Source organism: Callithrix jacchus, chromosome 19 (genome assembly GCF_049354715.1).
Source record: "Callithrix jacchus isolate 240 chromosome 19, calJac240_pri, whole genome shotgun sequence".
Taxonomy (NCBI): domain Eukaryota; kingdom Metazoa; phylum Chordata; class Mammalia; order Primates; family Cebidae; genus Callithrix; species Callithrix jacchus.
This window is the reverse complement of record NC_133520.1, coordinates 34,128,403-34,150,089: the sequence shown is the minus strand read 5'-3', so window position 1 is coordinate 34,150,089 and position 21,687 is coordinate 34,128,403. Positions and strand designations below refer to the sequence as shown.

At 43.7% G+C, this 21,687-nt stretch overlaps 1 protein-coding gene across 7 annotated transcripts; it reads right to left on the bottom strand.

The window, feature by feature from the left end:
• Positions 1 to 9,185: 9,185 nt before the first annotated feature.
• On the bottom strand, positions 9,186 to 20,831 carry DYRK3 (dual specificity tyrosine phosphorylation regulated kinase 3). Of its 7 annotated transcripts, none has more exons than XM_078357012.1 (5): positions 20,604 to 20,831; positions 20,325 to 20,439; positions 19,421 to 19,514; positions 18,648 to 18,756; positions 9,186 to 10,974 (listed from the first exon to the last, which is right to left on the bottom strand). In XM_078357012.1, exons 4-5 carry the CDS (start codon positions 18,726 to 18,728, stop codon positions 9,418 to 9,420), a joined length of 1,638 nt encoding a protein of 545 aa, XP_078213138.1. In that variant the 5' UTR covers positions 18,729 to 18,756; positions 19,421 to 19,514; positions 20,325 to 20,439; positions 20,604 to 20,831; the 3' UTR covers positions 9,186 to 9,417. The 7 variants fall into 7 exon arrangements, with proteins under 7 accessions (XP_078213138.1, XP_035136523.1, XP_035136518.1 ...); XM_035280632.3 differs by lacking the exons at positions 19,421 to 19,514; positions 20,604 to 20,831 and adding exons at positions 11,826 to 11,942; positions 14,924 to 15,108 and having other exon boundaries at positions 20,325 to 20,406; XM_035280627.3 differs by lacking the exon at positions 20,325 to 20,439.
• Positions 20,832 to 21,687: the final 856 nt, after the last annotated feature.

Genomic DNA, 21,687 nt, shown 5'->3' with positions numbered 1-21,687 from the left:
GTTGGGGAGGGAGGACACTTCCCACCCAGGAGGCTCCCACAGCTGTTCCCTACCAGGTTTCTAACTTTACAACTGTGACTCTGTGGTCTGGGAAATCTCTGCCTTGTGTCTCCCTCCAGTCCCAGCCCAGCTTTCCCAGCAAAAGCAGTGCCTCCCCTTCTGAATGTAGTAGAATTTAAGGCTGGGACTAAATAAAGAACAGAGGGAAGCCCTCTCTTTGAAATGCAGCTGCCCCAGGCCAGGTTGGGCTGGGAAGGGGTAGCAGTGACTTGTGTGACACAGCAGTTGGGAAACAGTTGTGCCTGCAGGAAGACCCACCACGGAAGCGCCTGCCCCTTGTTATTTTAGCAGCATTGAGGGGAAGCACCTGTGTTCCATCTGCTCCTCTTGGTCCCCGAAAAAGCTCTGAAGCCTCCTCCCTCTCACCCATGCCACTTTGCCTGGACATCTCGCTGGCATTTTAAAGGAGCTAGTGACTTCAGTTCTGAGGGGAAAAGGGATGAACGAAGAGTGTTTACTGAGAGGGGAATGGAACCAGGACAATGTGGGATAGTGAAAGATCCCACTATCCCACATTGTTTTTCACCTGAAAAACTCGGGTGAAAGATCTCAGGGATGAGGTTTTTGAAGCCATCCCGCATATTCACCCTGGTCTCAGGCTCTGGCTGGGATTGTTGGTGGGACAGAAGTAAGGAATGTTTATCTAGCAACCAGAGAAAACAGCGATGCAGCCTGCTACTTGTTGAGGGAAATGAGGGAATCAGGGAGGAGAGGTAGGGAAGCCTGGTCTGCTGTTTCCTCCTCGCCTGAGAGCCTCTGGATGGCTAATCTGGGAGATAATCGGTTTGATGAGGGAGCAGAAAGAGCCAAACTTCTGAAGTCATGGCAGAGAAACCTGAAGGGTAGCCCTATCTCATCTTCAAGGTCAGACATGGTGGGAGGGGAGAGCCATGTTGCTATGGATAGCATGTCTTTCATGCCTTTCAATCCTGCCATCTTTTCTCCTCCACCTTCAACTCAGGACACAAGCCCCTTACTACCATGCACAGACTCAGAGAACATTCTCTTCTGAAACCATCTCCCCTCCCATCCCATTCACTTACAGAGAGTTATACAAATTTTAAACCAGAACAGTGCAGGCAACTTGCTGGCAAGTTTTTTCCAAAGCCACTGTCTAGCTTTTGTTAAGTTCTAAACATATGGTCATCAATGCTGCTGATGCTCCCATCCTTGACAAATGCCACTAGAGTGCTCTTTTTGCACACAACAGTTGCTCAATTAGTCACTGGTGAAAGAATCAATGTACCAACCAAGGCCTATATAGACATGCTTCAGAACAGCAGAGGTGAGTGTAGCTTGGCTCTGGGCTCCGCCCTGGGAATGATTAAGAATTCTCTGCAGTGGTTCAGATTGCGTGTGCTGGATCTGCTCCTCAATCAGATCGACAGCCAGATTCAAAGGCAGGGCTGGGCGGCCTCTGCAAAACAAGGTCAAATCATGTCCAGGCTCACTCTACTGGAAGGTCAAAGTCAGTCCTTAGCATCTGCACAGACTAACTGCAGTCACTTTACATTTCTGCCTTCGAACTGAGAAATTCCTTCCTAGAAAGTAAAAAGCAATGGGCAATGCACAGTAACCCTCACTGCCATCTTCAATGCCTTTTCTAAGCTCTGTTAGTTTTTGTCTTAAAAGGCATAAAAGACCATGGGAGTATCCTGGCTTGTGGTGCATTTGATCATGGGTGAATTTTAACAGTCATATTGCAGGCTGAATGTTCTTTTAAATTCTGCCTGGCCTATAGTTCCTCTAGTAGCAGCTAATGTCTCTAACGTGGAGTTGCTCCATGTGAGTATGGGAAGGTCCATTTCTAGCTTTAGGCTGGGCTCCCACAAGACAGAAACCCTGTTCAAGAATCCAGGGAAGGCTGGACACGGTGGCTCATGCCTGTAATCCCAGCAGCACTTTGGGAGACTGAATGGGCAGATAGCTTGAGGCCAGGAGTTCGAGACCAGCCTGGTCAACATGGTGAAACCCCATCTCTACAAAAAAGAAAAAAAAAAAAATTGGCCAGGCATGGTGGCTCACATCTGTAATCCCAACACTTTAGTAGACTGAAGTGGGTGGATAACCTGTGGTCAGGAGTTCCAGACCAGCCTGGCCAACATGACGAAACCCCTTCTCTATTAAAAAAAAAAAAAAAAAATTAGCTGGATGTGACAGTGCAGACCTATAGTCCCAGCTACTTGGGAGGCTGAGGCAGGAGAATCACTTAACCTGGGAAGCAGAGGCTGAAGTGAGCTGAGATCATGCCATTTTACTCCAGTTTGGGCGACAGAGTGAGACTTCATCTTAAAAATAAAAATAATAGTAATAAAAACAAAATTAGCTGAGCATGGTGATACATGTCTGTAGTCTCAGCTACTTTGGAGGCTCTAATAGGAGGATGAGCTGAGGTCAGGGAGGTTGAGGCTGCAATGAATTGTACTCATGCCACAAGAATCTAGGGGACAACTCAAAGGTAGCAGAGGGCAGACCCTGTTAGGTATCCAATTAGCTCCTGTTGCCAGGGCAATCATGGCTCAGGGCCAGATCAGAAGCACGCTGGAGCAGAGCCCACAGCCCCTAACATTTGTTTTCCTCTTTCATTTGCCCTGTTCCCTCAGGCTTTCAAAGTCATCCCATGGACAGAGGCCCCCGCCTAAGAAAAACACCCAAACTTTCCTAATAAACTATATTCCTCAAAGTGAACTGTATTCCTTAAAATAAATTGTATTCCTTAAAGTTGCCTGTCAGGTTTCATCCTTAAGCTCAGCTTGGGCCCCCAAGAGGGTAAATGGGAGAGCTGCTGGTTCGGGCTCCTGGAAGACTGTCAGCCCTGAGAACTCCACATGGTTTCCTATGTCCCTTCTCCACAGCAAGCGGGGAGCTCACAAACCAGACTGTGAACAGAAGCTCTGGGTACTGAAGGAGGGATACGAGCGGAATCTCTGTAAGGCTGTTTCTCATGGCAGCGTTTTCCCGTCCCAAGATTTTCTTTCTCTATCATTGTCATCAAGTGAGACAGGCTGTACCTGCAGCACAGCCCTAATTGCCCAGTGACTGGTGCTCACGTCCTTCAGAGTACCATCCCCGAGTCCTGGCCTGGGACAGTTCTCAGCCTTGGTTTTCAAAAAATCAGGAGATGCCGAAAGATTCTCAAAGCAATTCATTTTTATTTTTTAAAAAACCACTGATTCATTCATGCCAAACTGCACTTTCCAGAGGAAGCATGTCAGCAGACTCAAATGAACAATGACAGAATCCCATGACACCAAAGTCATTCAAACTCGGTGCTTTAGAGGCTGACATTCTGAGCTGAAATAGCCACAGGTCACCACTTGGCCTGATCTGGGGCTCTCCTTTCTTTTTAAGTCTATTCGTGTGGTCACAGTGTGAACTCTTTCTAGTCTCCAGTCAGGAAGGCTTCTCCTGTTACAGAAAAGGATTCGAGGCTAGGCTTAAGTTAGGGGTGGGCGAGCTCTATTAAGAATCATGTCCTGCTCCCTCAGCGTCTACATGATGTGCTTGTAGTTCTGACTTATCTCAGGGGTCGTGAATCTCAGCCACCAGAGAGCTTTTAGTCCTTTTATGGATGGGTTCACTGTGACTCTTAAAATCTTTTCTCATTGAAATTAGCAAGCATAATTTGACAGACGCTCAGAAAAACACTCTAATCATATTAGGATGAAGGCCAGGTCTGGAAGTCAATTCTTTAAAAGTTTGGGCTTCAGGAAGTATAGGTCAAAAGTGAAAATGGGATATTTAACAAAATGGGGATGTCAAAAATATTATTTAAAACTGGGAGGCTAATCCCCGGCAGAGGAAAACTCTTCTTTGATTTGCCAGTCCCTGGCCTTTTCTTGCTCCTTATTTGTCCTGACTCCAGGTTCTCCATAGCGTGGATGCCTGCTGCTGCTCTACAGACCGGTCATCTAGACTGAAGACATGGAGGAAAGCATGTTCTGGCAATTCCACCTGGCTCAAGGGATACGTACAGATTTTTAATTCTCAGAGAAGCAGCAGCACACAGAGGCAGTCTAGAACAATCACTGTCACCCTTCCAACTTCCGTGCTGATGACATCAATAACAGATGCAAAAGAAATAATTAAAAATAAAGGAGAGAGAGTCTTCCATGATTCACCAAAGTAGTAGGAGTATTCTGTCAGTGAAGCTTAGAACCACTTATCAGCTGCTACCTAAAATTTAGCATTTAACTTTAATTATGCCTAGTTATGAATTAGGCAAAACAAGAAGTATTCTAACATGACCAGCTGCTGCAGATCGAAATAGTTTCACAGTAGAAATTTTTATTTTTTTTATTGTTCTTTTTTTGATTGTGTAATAAGCCCCTTCTTAACAGATTAAATGTCACAAAAACTAAAATGTAATGACATTAGCCAGCTAATCTGTCTGCCCCAACTCCCTTAAACACCTAGGAACAAAGCATACTAATATGGTCATAAGCCAAACTTCCTCTGAGAAGCCTAGACTCTTTCAGAGCCCCTGTGGGGCAGAAGCAGAATTCTTATATCATAGTTAGGTTTTGGTGGTATTCACTTTCCTTTTCATTATTATCAAGGTAACTGTGTCTAACACTGAACCAGAAGAAAATGTCCTCACATGATCCTTATCTGATTACCCTTTCCCAAAAAGAAGACATCAGCGATTGTGTGGGTTAACTTAAAAGAAGAGGTGAGCATGCTCCTGGTTCATGAAAGGGAATGAGCTTTCATCATCTGCACATGATCAGCAGGCATCAAAATCTGTTCCTTCAGAACATTATGAAGACATGGGCCTGCCCATTTGAAGCTTACTTTTTAATCTCAGGAGAAGTCATATAGTACATGATGAAAGAGTGCATCAGTCGCTCAGAGGGTAGAAGGTAGGATAGAATACAAGATGAGCAGGTGTTAGCTGGATTAGCAAATTTTCCATACAGAAAGAAAAAATGAGGCTGGGCATAGTGGCTCGTGCCTATAATCCCAGCAATTTGAGAGGCTAAGGCACGTGGATCATTTGAGCCCAGGAGTTCAAGACTAGCCTGGGAAACATGGTGAAACACCTTCTCTACAGAAATACAAAAAATTAGCCAGGCATGGTACTGTGTGCCTGTAGTCCCAGTTACTTTGGAGGTTGAGACGGGAGAATAACCTGAGACTGGGAGGTTGAGGCTGCAGTGAGCCAATACTGCATGACTCCACTCCAGCCTGCATGACAGAGTCGGGCTCTGTCTCAAAAAGAAAAAGAAAAAGCGACTTGGGGAATGAAATAAAAATTCTAACCCAACTCTCGCCATGTCAGAAGCAATGTGAAAATTCATTTTGTCAATTTAGAAATCAGTAAGTCACCCAACCCAACCAGTTTGACTGAAATGACTAGAAGAACAAAAATGGCTAAAGAACAATCCAGTAACTGAGGAAGAGAGAGTCTCAATTTCTGCTCCAACTCGGATCCAGTTCAGTCGCTCATTGCCATGGCTGGGCAGGGATCCAAGTGGAACTTTAACAGTGGCCAAAAAGGTGGCATAGGGTTACTGCCTCTAAAAACCACAACTTGTCCCTAAGCTTGAAACTCTATGCACATAAACTCCCTCAAATCCATCTGCACAAGCACCATGTTTTAAAGCAGCCCACTCTCCTCAAACTTGAATTGGCCTGCAGAAGACAGGCATGCCAACTTCAATGACTCTGCTCTGCATCACTCTCAAGGTTGCCAAATTTAGGCAGAAACATCCATCCGCCTTCCCGTAGCCTTCTAAAATCTGTCTACAGTGTAATGAGTTGTCTTTACCCTTTGGCTTGGCCCAGTGTTGGTAACCTTATTGTCTATTCGATGCACAGAAATAGAGCACACACCAACCTCAGCCATAGGCTCCTGTCTCTGCCTAGTTCAGGCACAGTACTGGCTAACTGAGATCTCTCATTAAAAACACAAACACCAACACCCAGTGTACGTCAGATGCGTTTGGGCTGGCAATCCTTTTAACACAGTTGCTTACAGGAGCAGTTCTTCAACACTGATAACAACCAGCAAAACAACCTCAGCATATGTTCCGCCCAGATAATACAGGAGACCCTTAAATTTCTCAAGTTAGAAAACTCAGGCCAACAGCAAGATGGTGTTAGAGACTGAGATCTGTGTCAGTCAGATATCAGCCTTGCTGCACAGAAAGATGTGCTTGCTGCCTCACACGTGGCTTTGGTGGCAACTCCAAAGGCCAACACATTCACTCTCGGAAGACAGTGTCAACTGTCCTGACACTGCTGCTGGCCACATCTAACCAACTCTGTGTTGTGGTACCAGAGCCCAGGAAATATATCAAGCCAGATCGTTCTGTCCAAACTTCCCAAAGAAACATGTGCCTTGGACAGCACCCGAGTGGGAACAGGCTGCTAATGTTGATACAAAATGCAAAATAGTGAAAGCACCATTTTCCCTAATTTACTATTCAGTGAGAATCCCAAGCAGAAATCCAACATAGCAAATTGTAGAGGTTCAATGCTCCCTTATCTGCAGTTAAGCCAGGTGTGCCACCTCCTTCATCTGACTTGGATCCTGCTCTGGACTTTAAGGAAACACCTTCCTGGCTAGCAGTTCAAGGATTCAATATAAAAATAACTCATGCTTTGTTTCCCCAGCTACTCGGGAGGCTGAGGCAGGAGAATTGCCTGAACCCGGGAGGCGGAGGTTGCGGTGAGCCGAGATCGCGCCATTGCACTCCAGCCTGGGTAACAAGAGCGAAACTCCGTCTCAAAAAAAAAAAAAAAAAAGTCACTGTCTTGACTAGCAGATCATGAGGTAGTAGACGAGGCAGTCTCACGACCTCCCGTCAAGAAAGCCGTGATGAGTAAACAAGACGAGCATGGGTTATGAGCAGCATTTATACACCATGTGAGGAGATCCACATGGCACTACCGGAGAAGAAAACCAATGACCAGACCAATTTCACACAGCTTCTTCAGAAATGGAATCAAGAGACAAGATGCAGACTTAGAGCGAAGAAACTTCTGTAGGAATTAGAGGGATCTAAAGGAGTTGTGTATTTATTGCATTCTGTAAAGCCGGAGTAAAGGAGATAATTAAGGTCTTAAATAATCCAGTTTCTTAGTCACCAAAAGTACCAAGACTTCCTCCTATTGATGAGGCTGAAGGCTCAGTTTAAGCTGTTCTCTGCCATCCGGCCCCTGCACCCGGGAGACTGAAGCCACTCTGGACATTTATCATGCTACCACCAGTGAGATTTGCGCTCATTCTTTACAGCCTATGCTACAGCAATCATGACTGCTTTTGGATAAGGCAAACGTTCCTTAAACAATATACCCATGGTATTTTTCTTTTCTTGTTACTACATTGCCCAACAAAAAGAGCCTCTTTCCAACCTCACTGAGTTTGCCCTCTACATTCTAGAATAAGTGAAACTGGATCATTCTGAGAACTATGTTGTGGAAAGCAAATATTCTAAATTTTAAAGAGCACACTTTTTTTTTTTTTTTTTTTTTTTTTTAAGACAGAGTCTCACTCTGTTGCCCAGGCTGGAGTGCACTGGCATGATCTCAGCTCAAGTGATCCTCCTACCTCAGCCTCCCAAGTAGCTGGGACTATAGGCATGTACCCATACTCAGCTAATTTTTGAACTATTTGGAGAGGCAGGGTTTCACCAGGTTGCCCAGGCTGGTCTCAAACTCCTGGGCTCAAGGGATCTACCCACCTCAGCCTCCCAAAGAGGACACATTTAGGATAGAACCTGAGCATAATTTTGTTCTGGAAAAGGACAGAAATGGAGGAAGGGACAGGAAAAAAAAAAAAAAAAAAAACAAATAAAACCCAGCAGCTGATGAACTCACCAGCAGCAGTGAGTTAGGTTCTGTCCCACCTCCACGCTTCTAAGTAAATAAAATTTATTTTATTTTATTTTGAGATGGAGTCTCACTCTGTTGCTCAGGCTGGAGTGCAGTGGTGCAATCTCAGCTCACTGCAACCTCTGCCTCCTGGGTTCAAGCGATTCTCCTGCTTCAGCCTCCTGAGTAGCTGGGATTACAGGCATGTCCCACCATGCCCAGCCAATTTTTGTATTTTTGGTAGAGAAGTGGTTTCACCATGTTGGTCAGGCTGGTCTTGAACTCCTGATCTTGTGATCCTCTCTCCTTGGCCTCCCAAAGTGCTGGGATTACAGGTGTGAGCCACCGTGCCCAGCCTAGCAATTAGTTTTATTATCAGCCCTCACTGTTTAAATCTTATCAGAGAAAAAGAAAAGCTGCCTAAGAGAATAAAATTAAGGAACATAAAGGGGAAAACTTGATTATCACTGGTTTCTGGATTTTTAGTTTTCTTCTTCTACCTGAAGTTCACTCAGATCTAGGGAATAGCATTAAGCTTAAAGTGAAAGTGGGAAAAAAGGTGGCACATTAAGGTGGCAGGTAGCTGTAACGAAAGGGGAAAAATGTAAAAGAAGCGTTTTTAAACCGTAGTAAGCTTTCCCTGAGAGTGATTCCTTTTATAAGGAAGAGACTCCATGAAAATGCAGCAAGGAGGCTGGTCCGTGGAGCACCAGAAAGCTGGGGAACTGCAGTTTTCATGCTTATTCTCTGTCTTTACCACTCTGGCTCAACTGGGGCAGAGAAGCTGTTTTATCTTCCTTGGGCATGGGAGAGGGAAGAAGAAGGGGTGAATATGACTGAGTTTTTAAATCAGCACCTTACAGGGTTATTTGGTAAACTGGTATGACATCTGTAAAATGCCTTGAGTGACTAGGAAACAAATCAGAGGCAAAATAAAAAACATGATAAAAAAAATAACACCGAACATCAGAGAATTGAAGGGAAGAGGAATGAGTCATTGAAAAACAGTGACACCAATTGTCCAGGTCACCAACAGCTTCCTGGTGCTCCCTCACCCCACAGTCTGCTGTAAGCTCTTTCACCTAGAATGACCCTAGAGGATGGCCTACTGGGGCAAGGGACCTAGCACTGGCTCTTATTCACAGCTACCACCACATCCCAAATTACCCCACCAGAACAGATGCCAGGGGACACTAGAAGTGAGTACTTAGGATACATTTTTTGAAACACCTTCTACACTGAGAGAAAGAGATTTAAACCAATAGTATATCAGTTGAAATATATCTGACAATAATAACAAAGATGCATTGACCTATAAAAAGTCATTTAATGCATATTCCAGATAGCCAATACAAGCTGGTTAGGTAATTAGCCCTTGAAGGATTCTTTTATAGTCATATAAAAATGTTTTGTCTTGTTAAAAAAAAAATCTAGTCCAACAAAATCATATCCACCAATGGGCTTGCATTTTTTTCCATTTGCAGGTTTGCGAGATCATAAAAATACATACATATGCATCTCTGGGTATATCTCTGTCTGCTAGCTAATCAGTTTTGGCAATACACTGCATAGAGGTATACTACCATTGGTTTCTGACATTAAGTTAGCTTTAAGCTTATTGGCTATTCCAACGACCGGAGGCAGCTTAGAACCCAATCCCTGGAAAGCACTTGTAGGATTAACTACACGTTTCCCTGACACCTTGTCTATGGTGGCGAGAGGTCTGGGGACAGACTTGCTAATCCAAGGGTGTCTTAACGCTTGAGCTGGGGTCAGGCGGGCAGAGGGGTCCCAGTGAAGACACCTTTTCAAAAACTCTATAAACAAGTAGTCATCACATCCTTTCAGTGCTGTCCCCCAGTCTTTGCTGCCTGGGGGACCCCGCTTTTTACCCCTACGTGAGCGACCCCCCACAAGCACAACCCTTCCATCTGCCTGAGTAGTCACGGAGCAGTAGCGAGGTATACCCTTGGAGTTAATAAAGTACTTGGCACGTTTGGATTGCTCCAGAAGTTTTGGTGGTGGCATCCCTAGAAGCTCCATCATGCAGGCCAACTGGTCTCCTTCATCCTCTCCAGGGAAGAGAGGCTGTCCTGTTAAAAGTTCTGCAAGGATGCAGCCAAAACTCCATATGTCAATAGGTGTGCTGTAGCGGCTTCCTAAGATGATTTCTGGAGCTCTGTAGAACCGAGACTGGATATATGTGTAAAGCTTCTGGTACTCAAAACAGCTAGACCCAAAGTCAATGACCTTAGTCGAACTGCGCCCGTGGTGTTTCAGGAGAATGTTTTCTGGCTTTAGATCACAGTGAATAATCTTATTTTTGTGGAGGGCATCCAAGGACTGCAAGATGGACTGAGCAAACTTGCGTACTAACTGGACGCTAAAACCCTGAAACTTGTTTTTTTTAATCAGCTCATAAAGGTCCATGCTCAGCAGTTCAAAGGCCATGCAAACATGGTTTCGGAATGTGAAACTTTCCAGCATGTGGATAACGTTCATACTACCAGTTTTATCCTGTTTTTTAAGATGCTCCAAAATCCGGATCTCCTCGGCTGCTTGGCGATGAAAGCGCTTCTCGCTGCGCACCATTTTTAGGGCCACGTACTGTCGGAGTTTGTGATCATACACCCGGGCCACCTGCCCAAAGCTCCCCTTACCAATAATCTTCAGCACCTCATATCGATACGCTAGATGGTCTCGAGGTACATGGATATAGGCTCCGTCTGCATCGTCATAACCCCCATTATTAGGACCACCAATAACTCCGTGTCTTTTTTTGGCATTTGGACCTACAAAGTAAATTTCCGGATAATTAGTGATTTCCAGCTTCTCATAGGCAGTGAGGTGGTTTTTATATTGCTTCAGGGCTTGTTCCGGAGTCAGAGGCACCACTTTGGGTGCCTTGGATGAACTGCTGGGTTTTACTGTTTTCAAGCTAACTGTAGGAGAGCATTTTTCAGAGTCACTGATACCATCTGACTGAATAGTATTGGATTTTCTGTTGCCAAATTCTTGAAACAGCTGTTCTACCTTCATCTCACCTCCATCCAAACAGTGCTGAGTATGATCTCTTGTAAACTGCTCAGTGGTCATCTATTAAAGAGAAAATGAATCCAATGTTAAAGTCATTAAAACATGAGAAAGATGGAATAATCCTCCCTCCTCCGACTGAATAACAAAACATGTCCAGTCATGTTTATTTTAAAGTTGAGATGACTCAAAAAGGAGTTAAGAAAAGCAAGAGTCTCTAGCAACTTGTGCTATTTAGTTTTCAGACTCCCTGAATACTGCAGCCATCCCTGATCCCCATACACGCCTTGCTTTGTTCAAAACAAGATGGTCTTCCCACGCCCCCAACATGCCAGGTTCCTTCTTATAGATGTGTCCTTGTACTGAGAATCCTTCCACCCCCTCATCCCCTCAACTTCTACATTCCTTCAAAGCCCAATTCAGTTCCTCTCTCTTCCACTTAGAACTACTCTGAGACCATACTAATTAACTTCACATCCTAACTGCAGCTTCTCCAGCTTGTTCCCCATAATTTGGTATTTGATTATGTATAATACATGCACTGTCTTGTACTGTTTACTAATTGCTTTGAGTATCTTCCCAAATCTTAATGGCATGTAGCATGATCAAAATAATGCATACGGAAGTGTAAACAAGAAGGTACTATCAAGTGACAGAAGCAGAATTTGAACCTAGGTCTTCTGGCTCCTATTCCAGGGTCCTTCCCATTGACATAGCTCAGCACCAGGTTCTCCTAGTACCTGTAGACTAGCAGAGCTGAATGCTCACTATGGCCTGGAATCAACAAAGTGCTCAATCATCTACTCCCAGGCCCCCATATAAATTACTGCAGCCTTTTAACTCAGTTCATTGAGTCACAAAAGCTCTAAGTTAGAGAGAACTCTTGGGGTCATGTGGACCAATTCTTCAAGTACCTGATAACAGTGAGGATCCAAGTTCCTGGGGTGCTTCTTATAAAACTCTTCCCCAGCAAGAGCCTCTTTGATAAAGGAGTACTACTCCTTAGTGAATAAGTTCGGCACAACCTTTTCCTAGAAGGGATAGTGACCCACAGAAAAAAGCTCTACTTACTCCTGTGAATTAAGATTCTTTTAATTGAAACAAAGTTTTTTGAAATAAGACAGAGGAAAAGAAGGACAAAAACAACCAAACACCTAAGTAAAATTAGTATTAAGAAAAAAGGGTAACTATGTGACATGATAGGTATGTTTCATTGGCTTGACTGTAGTACCATTTCACTGTGTATATCAAAACGTCATATCGTACACATTACAAAATACAATTTTTTGGTCTCACACCTATAATCCCAGCACTCTGGGAGGCCGAAGCAGGTGGATCACCTGAGGTTAGGAGTTCAATACTGGCCTGGCCAACATGATGAAACCTTGTCTCTACTCAAAATATAAAAATTAGCCAGGCATGATGATGCACGCCTGTAATCCCAGCTACTTGGGAGGCTGAGGCATGAGAATTGCTTGAATCCGGGAAGTGGAGGTTGCAGTGAGCCAAGATCATGCCACTGCACTCCAGCCTGGGCGACAGAGAGAGACCCCATCTCAAAAAATACATAAAATTAAAAATTAAAAATTTGGTTAAACATGGTGGTTCATGCCTATAATCCCAGCAGTTTGGAAGTTTGAGACCAGCTTAGCCAACATGGCAAAACCCCACCTCTTCTAAAAAATACAACAACAAAAAAAAAGCCAGATGTGGTGATGCATGCCTGTAATCCCAGCTACTCGGGAGGCTGAGGCAGGAGAATAGCTTGAACCTGGAAGGTGGAGGCTATAGTGAGCCAAAATCAGGCCACTGCATTCCAGCCTAGGCAATGAAGTGACAGACTGTCTCAAAAAAAAAAAAAAAAAGAAAGAAAGAAAAAGAAACAAGTGAAAAATATTAAGAAGGGGCTGCAAAGATAAAAATGTTAAATCTGTTGTTAAAAATAAAAGGAAGCGTAGGATACTTAAAAGAACAGCTATTTTTCTCAATGGACCCTGAAAAATGTCCTTTGTCTGTCTGATAATTTTAGAGAGCCTATAGTATGAGGAACAGATAATGCTGGAGGAGCTCTGGGCTGCAGTTATAATCTCTAAAAATATAAGCTAAAAAGTGGCCAAACCTTGAAAAACTAGAAATTCTAATATAACCTAAGCAAAACAAAAATTGTGTTTATAACTTACCAAAAATAAATAACAAAAAACAATATTAAAAAACATAAATGAGGCCGGGTGCAGTGGCTCACATCTGTAATCCCAGTACTTTGGGAGGTTGAGGTGGGAGGATCATGAGGTCAAGAGTTGAGACCACCCTGGCCAATATGGTGATACCCTGTCTCTACTAAAAACACAAAAATTAGCCAGGCATGGTGGTGCAGGCCTGTAATCCCAGTACTTGGGAGGCTGAAGCAGGAGAATCACTTGAACCCAGGAAGTGAAGGCTGCAGTGAGCTGACACAGCACCATTGCACTCCAGCCTGGGTGACAGAACGAGACTTTATCTCAAAAAAAAAAAAAAAAAAACATAAATGACAAAAATTTAAGTATAGGCATACCTCAAACAGCCCCCGTTTCAGTTACAAAAGTCCTGCTTGCTCCTTTTTAAAAGTCATTTGATCAATTTAGATATTTATAGAACACTTATATGATCTTAAATAAAGTCACAGAGCCAGTTCAAATGCAGCCATGGCCTTAAAATAGTTTTAAAATAAAGGGGCCAGATACAGTCTCTCTGATACCAAAGTAGAAAATTATCACTGGTCAAGAAAATAAACAGGCCTGCATATAGAAGCTACATATTGGCCGGCCGTGGTGGCTTACTCCTGTAATCCCAGCACTTTGGAAGGCCAAGGTGGGTGGATCACTTGAGATCAGGAGTTCAAGACCAGCAAGGCTAACATGGCAAAACCCCATCTCTAATAAAAATACGAAAATTAGCTAGGCGTAGTGGTACGCATCTGTAGTACCAGCTACTTGGGAAGCTGAGATGGGAAAATCACTTGAACCCATGAGGCAGAGGTTGCAGTGAGCTGAGATTGCACCACTGCACTCCAGCCTGCAATCTATTTGGAAGTAAATTTGGTGGAACTAGGAAAATATTTTAATTGTTTGGTTTTAATTAGATTTAGTTAATAAAAACAAACATCTGCATGCATCTTGGCTAGTTTTCCTAAAAATCGTTACTAACTTTAATACATCTAAATATTTACTGCCTAAGTCTTTGAAACACATCCTGAATAAACAAGAAGTCAGAAGGCCTGGGTTTGGGTCCTGGCTACACTACTTGACGCTGTAGGTCCAGCTGGGTGTGGTGGTTCATGCCCATAATCCCAACACTTTGAGAGGCCAAGGTGGGCGGATCACCTGAGGTCAGGAGTTTAAGACCAGATTGGCCAACATAGTGAAACCCTGTCTCTACTAAAAATACAAAAATTAGCCAGGCATGGCGGCACGTGCCTGTAATCCCAGGTACTTGGGAGGCTGAGGAAGGAAAATCACTTGAACTCAGGAGGCGGAGGGTCGCACTGAACAAGATTACATCACTGCACTCCATCCTGGGAGACAGAACAAGATTCCATCTCAAAAAAAAAAAAAAGAAAAGAAAAAAAAGCTGTAGGTCCCTGTTGCCTTCCTGAGCCTCAGTTTCTTCATCTGTAAGATGTGGAAATTAATACCTACTTGCAGGATGTTGTGTGGCTCACATTCTAATTAGTAATTCTAATTTTACCAACCATAAAATATTTAAAAGACACTGATTACATTTTGGCAAAATTCTCAATACATTAAAGTTTAAATTCTTATACACCCTTCCTCTTCCCCTTCTCTCTTCTCTCTCTGGTGGCTTCCTCCATTTCTCTAGTCTGAGCTCCCTCCAGCAAGCGTCTAGCACTAACTGTGCCTTTTGCTTAATGACGACACCCACAATAGGCCTTCACTTAGGATACATGGAATTGCCTCACCCACTTTCTTTCCATATAAAACATGCTTTCCACCCGCTATTCAATTTACTGTGTTACCTCTCCATGGATAGTTGAACTTCAACAGAACATCAATGCCCTAACCCAAAGGAATGCCTCTCTAGGAACCGCAGTCTCCGGTGGCAAGCTGCTAGGAAAGGTATTAGTGGTGCAGGGTCTGTCCCTGGGAATTTCCTCTATTCTGCCGATGTGTAAGGCTGTACTGGCTCTGGAACCCTTCATTTCTGTTTGTGATAATAAGAACGTCTCAAGTACACAACATTAATAAGAACAGATACACCAGAAATGTAATTTCCACAGAACTATTACAATAATATTAAATATGCCATGATTGGAGTCCATGATTCATGGTTTTTCCTTAAAGTAAGCCTAAATTTCTCTCCTCACAAAATAAGTCTGACTTTGCCTTTCGGAACTAAACAGAAGTGTCAAAATTTCAAGCAGAAGACCTGTGGATACCTAAAAGGGGCCGTGCTGTGCCTACCACCACCATTGTGTAGGTTCCCCACTACACCCCCCTTACCTCACCCAACATGTCAGGCTCTCTTACTCTCCCGTTGACATTCTCAACATAGGCGGCACTTTATGTCTCTCTTGAAGCCTGCCTTCCAGAACAGAGTATGCTACTTCAGTGTAGTACACTATCGAATCATCCTCTCCAGTGAAACTGGAGAATTATGGTAGATAATTTTCTACACAGGGAGGGGTTCTCTTCTTAACTTTCTTTCCTTTCCTACAAATAACCCAAATACTGGCCTGAATCAATTACACATCAAGTCTGATGTGCTATAAATAAAACCTTCCTTCCATTATTCTAGAAAACTCTACAGTGTTCATACATAGTAAAGTCTAATTGTTTCAAAACACTAAATATTTCCCCAAAAGTCTATCAGTCAAGGAGTAGATAAATTATGGTATATATATACCATGGAATAAGACTTAGCCATAAAGGGAATGAAATAATGGCATTGACAGCAACCTGGATAGAACTGGAGACCATTATTCTAAGAGCAGTGACTCAGAAATGGAAAACTAAACATGGTATGTTCTCATTCATAAGTGGGAGCTAAGCCATGAAGAGGATGCAAAGGCATAAGAATGATACAATGGACTTTGGGGACTCTGGGGATATTGTGGGCGGGAGTAACAGAAAGACTACACACTGGGTCCAGTATACGCTGCTAGGGTAACAGGTGAACCAAAATCTCAGAAATCACCACTAAAGAACTTATTCATGTAACCCAAACACCACCTCATCCCCAAAAGCCTATTGAAAAAAACACTAGATATTTCTAGTCTAGGGCTATAATCACATTATAATCACAATAACCAAGCAATGTATATGATTGACTCTACCAAGTATTTACTTAACCCTATAATTATATTCAGACAGATGAATAATGTCAAATTTATCACATTGTATTTCATAAGAGTGCTTCCTAATTTCAACAGCTTGTGGCATTTCAAATAGAATCTTCTACTATATTAATCAAGTCTTAAAAATCTTATTGAGAAATTCAAAAGGAACATCCTTCTCATCCAAATTTAAAACCCTACCTTTTCCCCTGCTCCCAAGCCCTAAATCCCTGTAATGCAAAACTTAACTCAATAAAAGCATATGGGCAAATGGTTTATAGTTTACCCTGAGAACATAAGACCATCTTGAATAAATAAAGCTAGAAGACTTTGTAAAAAGAGCAACAGGATCTCAGGATAGAGTCATGGCACAATGGAATGTATGTGGTACCAAGAGGTCAAAAGACACGGTTTTCCAGCAAAATGAGTAAAGATGGCCAGGCATCGTGGCTTATACCTATAAACGCAGCACTTTGGGAGGCTGAGTCAGGTGGATCACCAGAGGTCAGGAGTTCGAGACCAGCCTGGCCAACATGGCAAAACCCCATCTCTACTAAAAATACAAAAATTAGGCTGGCATGGTGGCAGGTGCCTGTAATCCCAGCTACTCGGGAGACTGAGGCAGGGAGAATTGCTTGAACCCAAAAGGCGGAGGTTGAAGTGAGCCAAGATTGTGCCACTGTGCTCCAGCCTGGGCGAAAGAGCAAGACTCTGTCTCAAAAAAAATAAAAATAAAGAGTAAAGACATCATTGAGTTCAAATCTAAAGTCTTCTTGCTTCCCCACAAAAGTGTTATTCTGAACACCATTCATTTTGATCCTGAAACAAACAATATAAGTGACCTACTGGAAGGGAAATAGCCATGGCTAACTCTGAGTCAAAGTTAAAATGACTGAAAGTCAGATGCTAACACTTCAACCCAATTGCAAATAGTTTCCTACAGAGGTGAGCCAATTGGCGTAAGTAAGCAAGCAATCTGATGGTCAACATAAGGTGTATATGGTTCTGAAGTTCTTAGACATTTTGATGTATTAACGAAATAAACTTGCAAAGAATGGAAAGAAACCCCACTGCACTCCAGAAAGGGGATGAAAAATAGGGTTATCAGCCTTTAAAATATTTTTAGCTCACACTTTGTATATTAGTGTTCAAAGTGGGGAAAGAGCCGGACATAGTGGCTCATGCCTGTAATCTCAGTTGCTTTGGGAGGCCGAGGGAGGTGGATCACCTGAGGTCAAGAGTTCGAGACCAGCCTGACCAACATGGTGAAACCCTGTCTCTACTAAAAATACAAAAATTAGCTGGGCGTGGTGGCAGGCACCTGTAACCCCAGTTATCTGGGTGGCTGAGGCAGGAGAACTGTTTGAACTTGGGAGACAGAGATTGCAATGAGCCAAGATCACACCACCGCACTCCAGCCTGGGTGAAAGAGTAAGACTCCATCTCGGAAAAAAAATAAAAAGGTGGGAAAAAGGTGGCTTTTAAGCAAAAATTGTTGAAAATGGGGGAAAAAAATTAGCCAGCTATGGTGGCACATGCCTGTAATCCCAGCTACTCAGGAGGCTGAGGCTGAAGAATTGCTTGAACCCAGGAGGCAGAGGTTGCAGTGAGATTGTGCCTCTGCACTCCAGCCTGGGCAACAGAGCGAGACTCCAACCTGGGCAACAGAGCAAGACTACATCTCAAAAAAAAAGAAAAAAAAAAAAAAAGAAGAAGAAATATTACAAATGAGTCAATTCGATTATTCAGTTTGTTCATCTGATGACATACGCAGCAAATTTTAAAGTCATAGGATAGTCTCTCCTTGTTATGGAAGCTGGCCAAACCCTGCTCTGCCTAGTACTCTATCTATGCATGCTGAGGGAATGTGAATTAATTTTATCTTAAGTTAGAAAAAAAAAAAAGCTAAGTTGTCTGCAGCCCCCAAAACGATGCATCAAAAACCAAACTGTTTTATTTATGATCTAGCTATGAAATGGTTTGGTTCTCTTTAGCATACTAATAAACAAGGACTACATTTCCATCTTGCAGGGGGAAAAAAACCCTGCAGATCTCTGAATTCCGAGACGTTTTCTATTTCTTATTTTTGATAAAAGGAGCCTTCGTAATACCAGGTGTATATTATCCTATACACAAATAAGCATTACCTACATTTAAGTAGCATACTATTTTTTTCCTAGTGCTGTATATTTATCCCAGTGGAGACGGAAATAAAAGGGTGGGTTCCAAATCAAAACCATTCTGAAAAGCTAAATTTGGACTACAGACATTGTCATTCCAGAGTCAAGAGAAATCAAAAAGAAACAAAGTCTGGTTGTCAGTGAAACATAAGAGTACCTTGAGCATTAAGTAGCACTTCCTCCTTTTCAAAACAATTCATGTACAAAGAATTACTTCTTTTACTTACATTGAGTCTTCTGGGTGGAGGCGGTTCAGGATTGCAGAGTACATTTGAACAGGGTGGGCATTTGGTTTCATCTATTACCATGAAGGTATCATAGACACCATCCCCCAACCTAATTGAAAGGATTGCAGATAAAATCTGTCAGTAACTGAAGAATACAAATTTGTCTTTCCGAAACATCCTGTGTCTTAACTGCTTCATATCTGCTACAAGGAACAATAATAGAAATAAATGTCTACACTACATTTTGGCATTGAATACAAACAACCGGGGTATTTGGCAGAGGAACTGAGGAAATCCAACTTTTGTTTTTTAAGGACAACATTTCTAGGTTTGTATTTTAAAATAGTTAAGACAAGTTTTTCTGAATGTTGTTAAAAACAATAAGCACACAGAAGGATCTCATAATAATGTACTACTTGAAAATAAAGGCTAGTTTGAATCTGAAGCTCATAGAGAAAAAAACAGACCAGAAAAAAACTAACACAGGTAATCGTTTTTCAAAGTCAGTGACTTGGATTCTAATCTCAGCTCTAACACTGGCTGTGCTACCTTCTCCTCTGAGTCTGTCTTCCCCATGTTAATGGGAAGACTAGCTTCGGTCTACACACTTCTGGGTCTTACAGGCAAGAAATAAAAAGCCCTTTTCTGCCTGTCTTCTCTTTATTCATTTACTTACTTATCTATTTACGTCTACCTAACTTGTAGAAAAATACAGTAAGTACTACAGCAAACACGAAAAGGATGCTCTAAATCATAAAATGTATTGAATTTACTTCTCTTTCTACTTCATTCTCTGGTGGATGGTGGAGGCAAAATTCTAAATGATTAAGGACCACTTCTCTGTTCTTTAACACTGTGGCTCCACCACTGTAAGGGAACACAAAAGACAGAGAGGATTTATTTAATCCACAAGATGGCCCTGAATAACGTATTTCATCTGCTACCAAGAACACGGATTTCCCAGTTACATCAGCATTTCATTGTATCATTTGACATGATACACTATGAATATAACAATGACGATGTTGCAGAGGAATAATTTTTTAATGTCTTTTAAAATATCCTGGAATATCTTAGTCACCTTTAAAAGCTGTTTTGTGAAATTCGTTCTAGAGTTTTCTTTATAGATGTGTTATAAAAATACAAAAGGAAAAAATCGCTACAAATAATTTTGGAACGCTCTTTTAAAAAACATGCTCGCATTCTGACAGACTATATCTATATTTTTAACAGGGAACTGCTTCACCGACAGAAACCAAATATTCTGGATGTGACTGACCCTTTGCCATAAGCCTGATAAAACAAAGCAGGACAGGTGTCCACATTTATAAAGAAAAAGAAAATCTGCACGATTGCCTAGTGACTAACAGCCTGAGGAAATTAAAGAGTCTGTGTGCAAATAAAGCGGATAGCAGAGGTCTCTTCTCTCCATTTAGGTGTAAAATACAACGCCAGGTGGGGAATCTCTCAAAATAGGATCTGGAGAAAGCTGTACCCAGCACAGATCATAAACTGCACATCCGAAGCCAGACCGCACCCCTCACAGCAAAGCCCCAAGAGTTCAGCTCTCGGTTATCCGCTCTAAGCAACAGGGCTTCTTTCCAAGGTATTGCTCCCGGGCTCTACCGGTTTGCTAAAAAGCCCCACAAAAAGTCCTAGATTTTCGGAGCTCCTTACCATGATCCGCGATCTAGGGTTTCAGAGGTAATCCAGGGGTGGAAATTCTTCTTGCTCTAACTCTGCTCTAGCCCCCTCTCCCGCACCCAGTGAGTCGGAGGTGGCGGGGTAGGCCCTGATGGAGACGAGATGGGGGTGGTCCTGGGGAGTTAGTCAGACCTATGCCCTAGTCCCTTCTGCTAAGGGCTCACTCTACCTCCTCTCCGTCCCCAAGCTTCGCCTGCCAGCGCCAGCCGCTCTCTGTGGCGCCCCCAGCCCCTCATCCCGCGGCGCCGTTACCTCCGCTGCTGGGGCGGGAGCCCGGCCCCAGGCGGCCCCGCATCCTTCCGCCCAGGCCCGCGAGCTGTGCCTCCCATCTGCTAGTTCGGGACCCCGCGCGGGAGGGGCGCCAGTTGAAGAGTCCGGCCGGCCACGCCACCTACGCCGGGACGGCTGCCTCAGCGGCGCGACGGTCCCACGGGGACTGTCGGCCAGACACTGCAGCTCCGCGAGCCTTCGATCCCGACTGGCCGGGGCTGCGTAGTGGGGAGACGCAGCTGCAGGGGCGGGAGGGGGAAACGGTCTGGTCGCCTAGCAACTGCGGCAAGCCCCGAGAAACGCCTTGGCGCGGCTACGCGCTGACGCACGGGGGCGGGGCCCGTGGCCGGTGTAGGCCACGTGGGGTTCTAGCCGGAGCTAGCCCTGGCGCTGGAGGCGGGAGGCTAGGAGCCCGCGGCCTAAGCGGCTCGGATTCCCTGGCGGGAGCTGCGCACTGAGAATGGGGTCCGGCGGAGGAGGGGTGAAAGTAACAACCCGCGATTTCTGTCTCAGAAGGGCTGCCAGCCCCTTACGGTCCGCGGTCCCTTAAGTAGCACGTTGCGTCCTGGAAGTTCTAAAACCTCCGGCTTCAAGATGAATTTTAAATGAATGAAAACATGTGTATTATTTTAGGCTTTCCCACCGCGGGACGGCCCTCCGAGGGTTGGTGAATTACAGGAGAAAGCGCTGATAATAAACCCGTTTATTGACACTGCCTCCGATTATGAGCATTTGATCTCAGTAACCGTACCAGACGACTTTCGTCTTTTAGACTTAGCTGGGATCCAGAATAGAAGCTGGGCTTTGATTCCCCTACAACAGTCAGCCACAGACGGGAGGGCAGTAAACATGACCGTGAAGCGGCAAAACCTGGACTAGAAGCTTCTAACGCCTAACCGCCCTCCTGCCACATCTGGACCCCTGGCAGGCCCCTCCTGTCTTTTTCCTTAGAATCTGTGTATGTGTCTTTTTCCTTTTCTGATGCTAAGACACCTCAGAAACACCAATGTTAAGCAGATTTCCATCGTTGGAGGTTAAAACACCCGAACCCAAGTGTTTTCTTGTG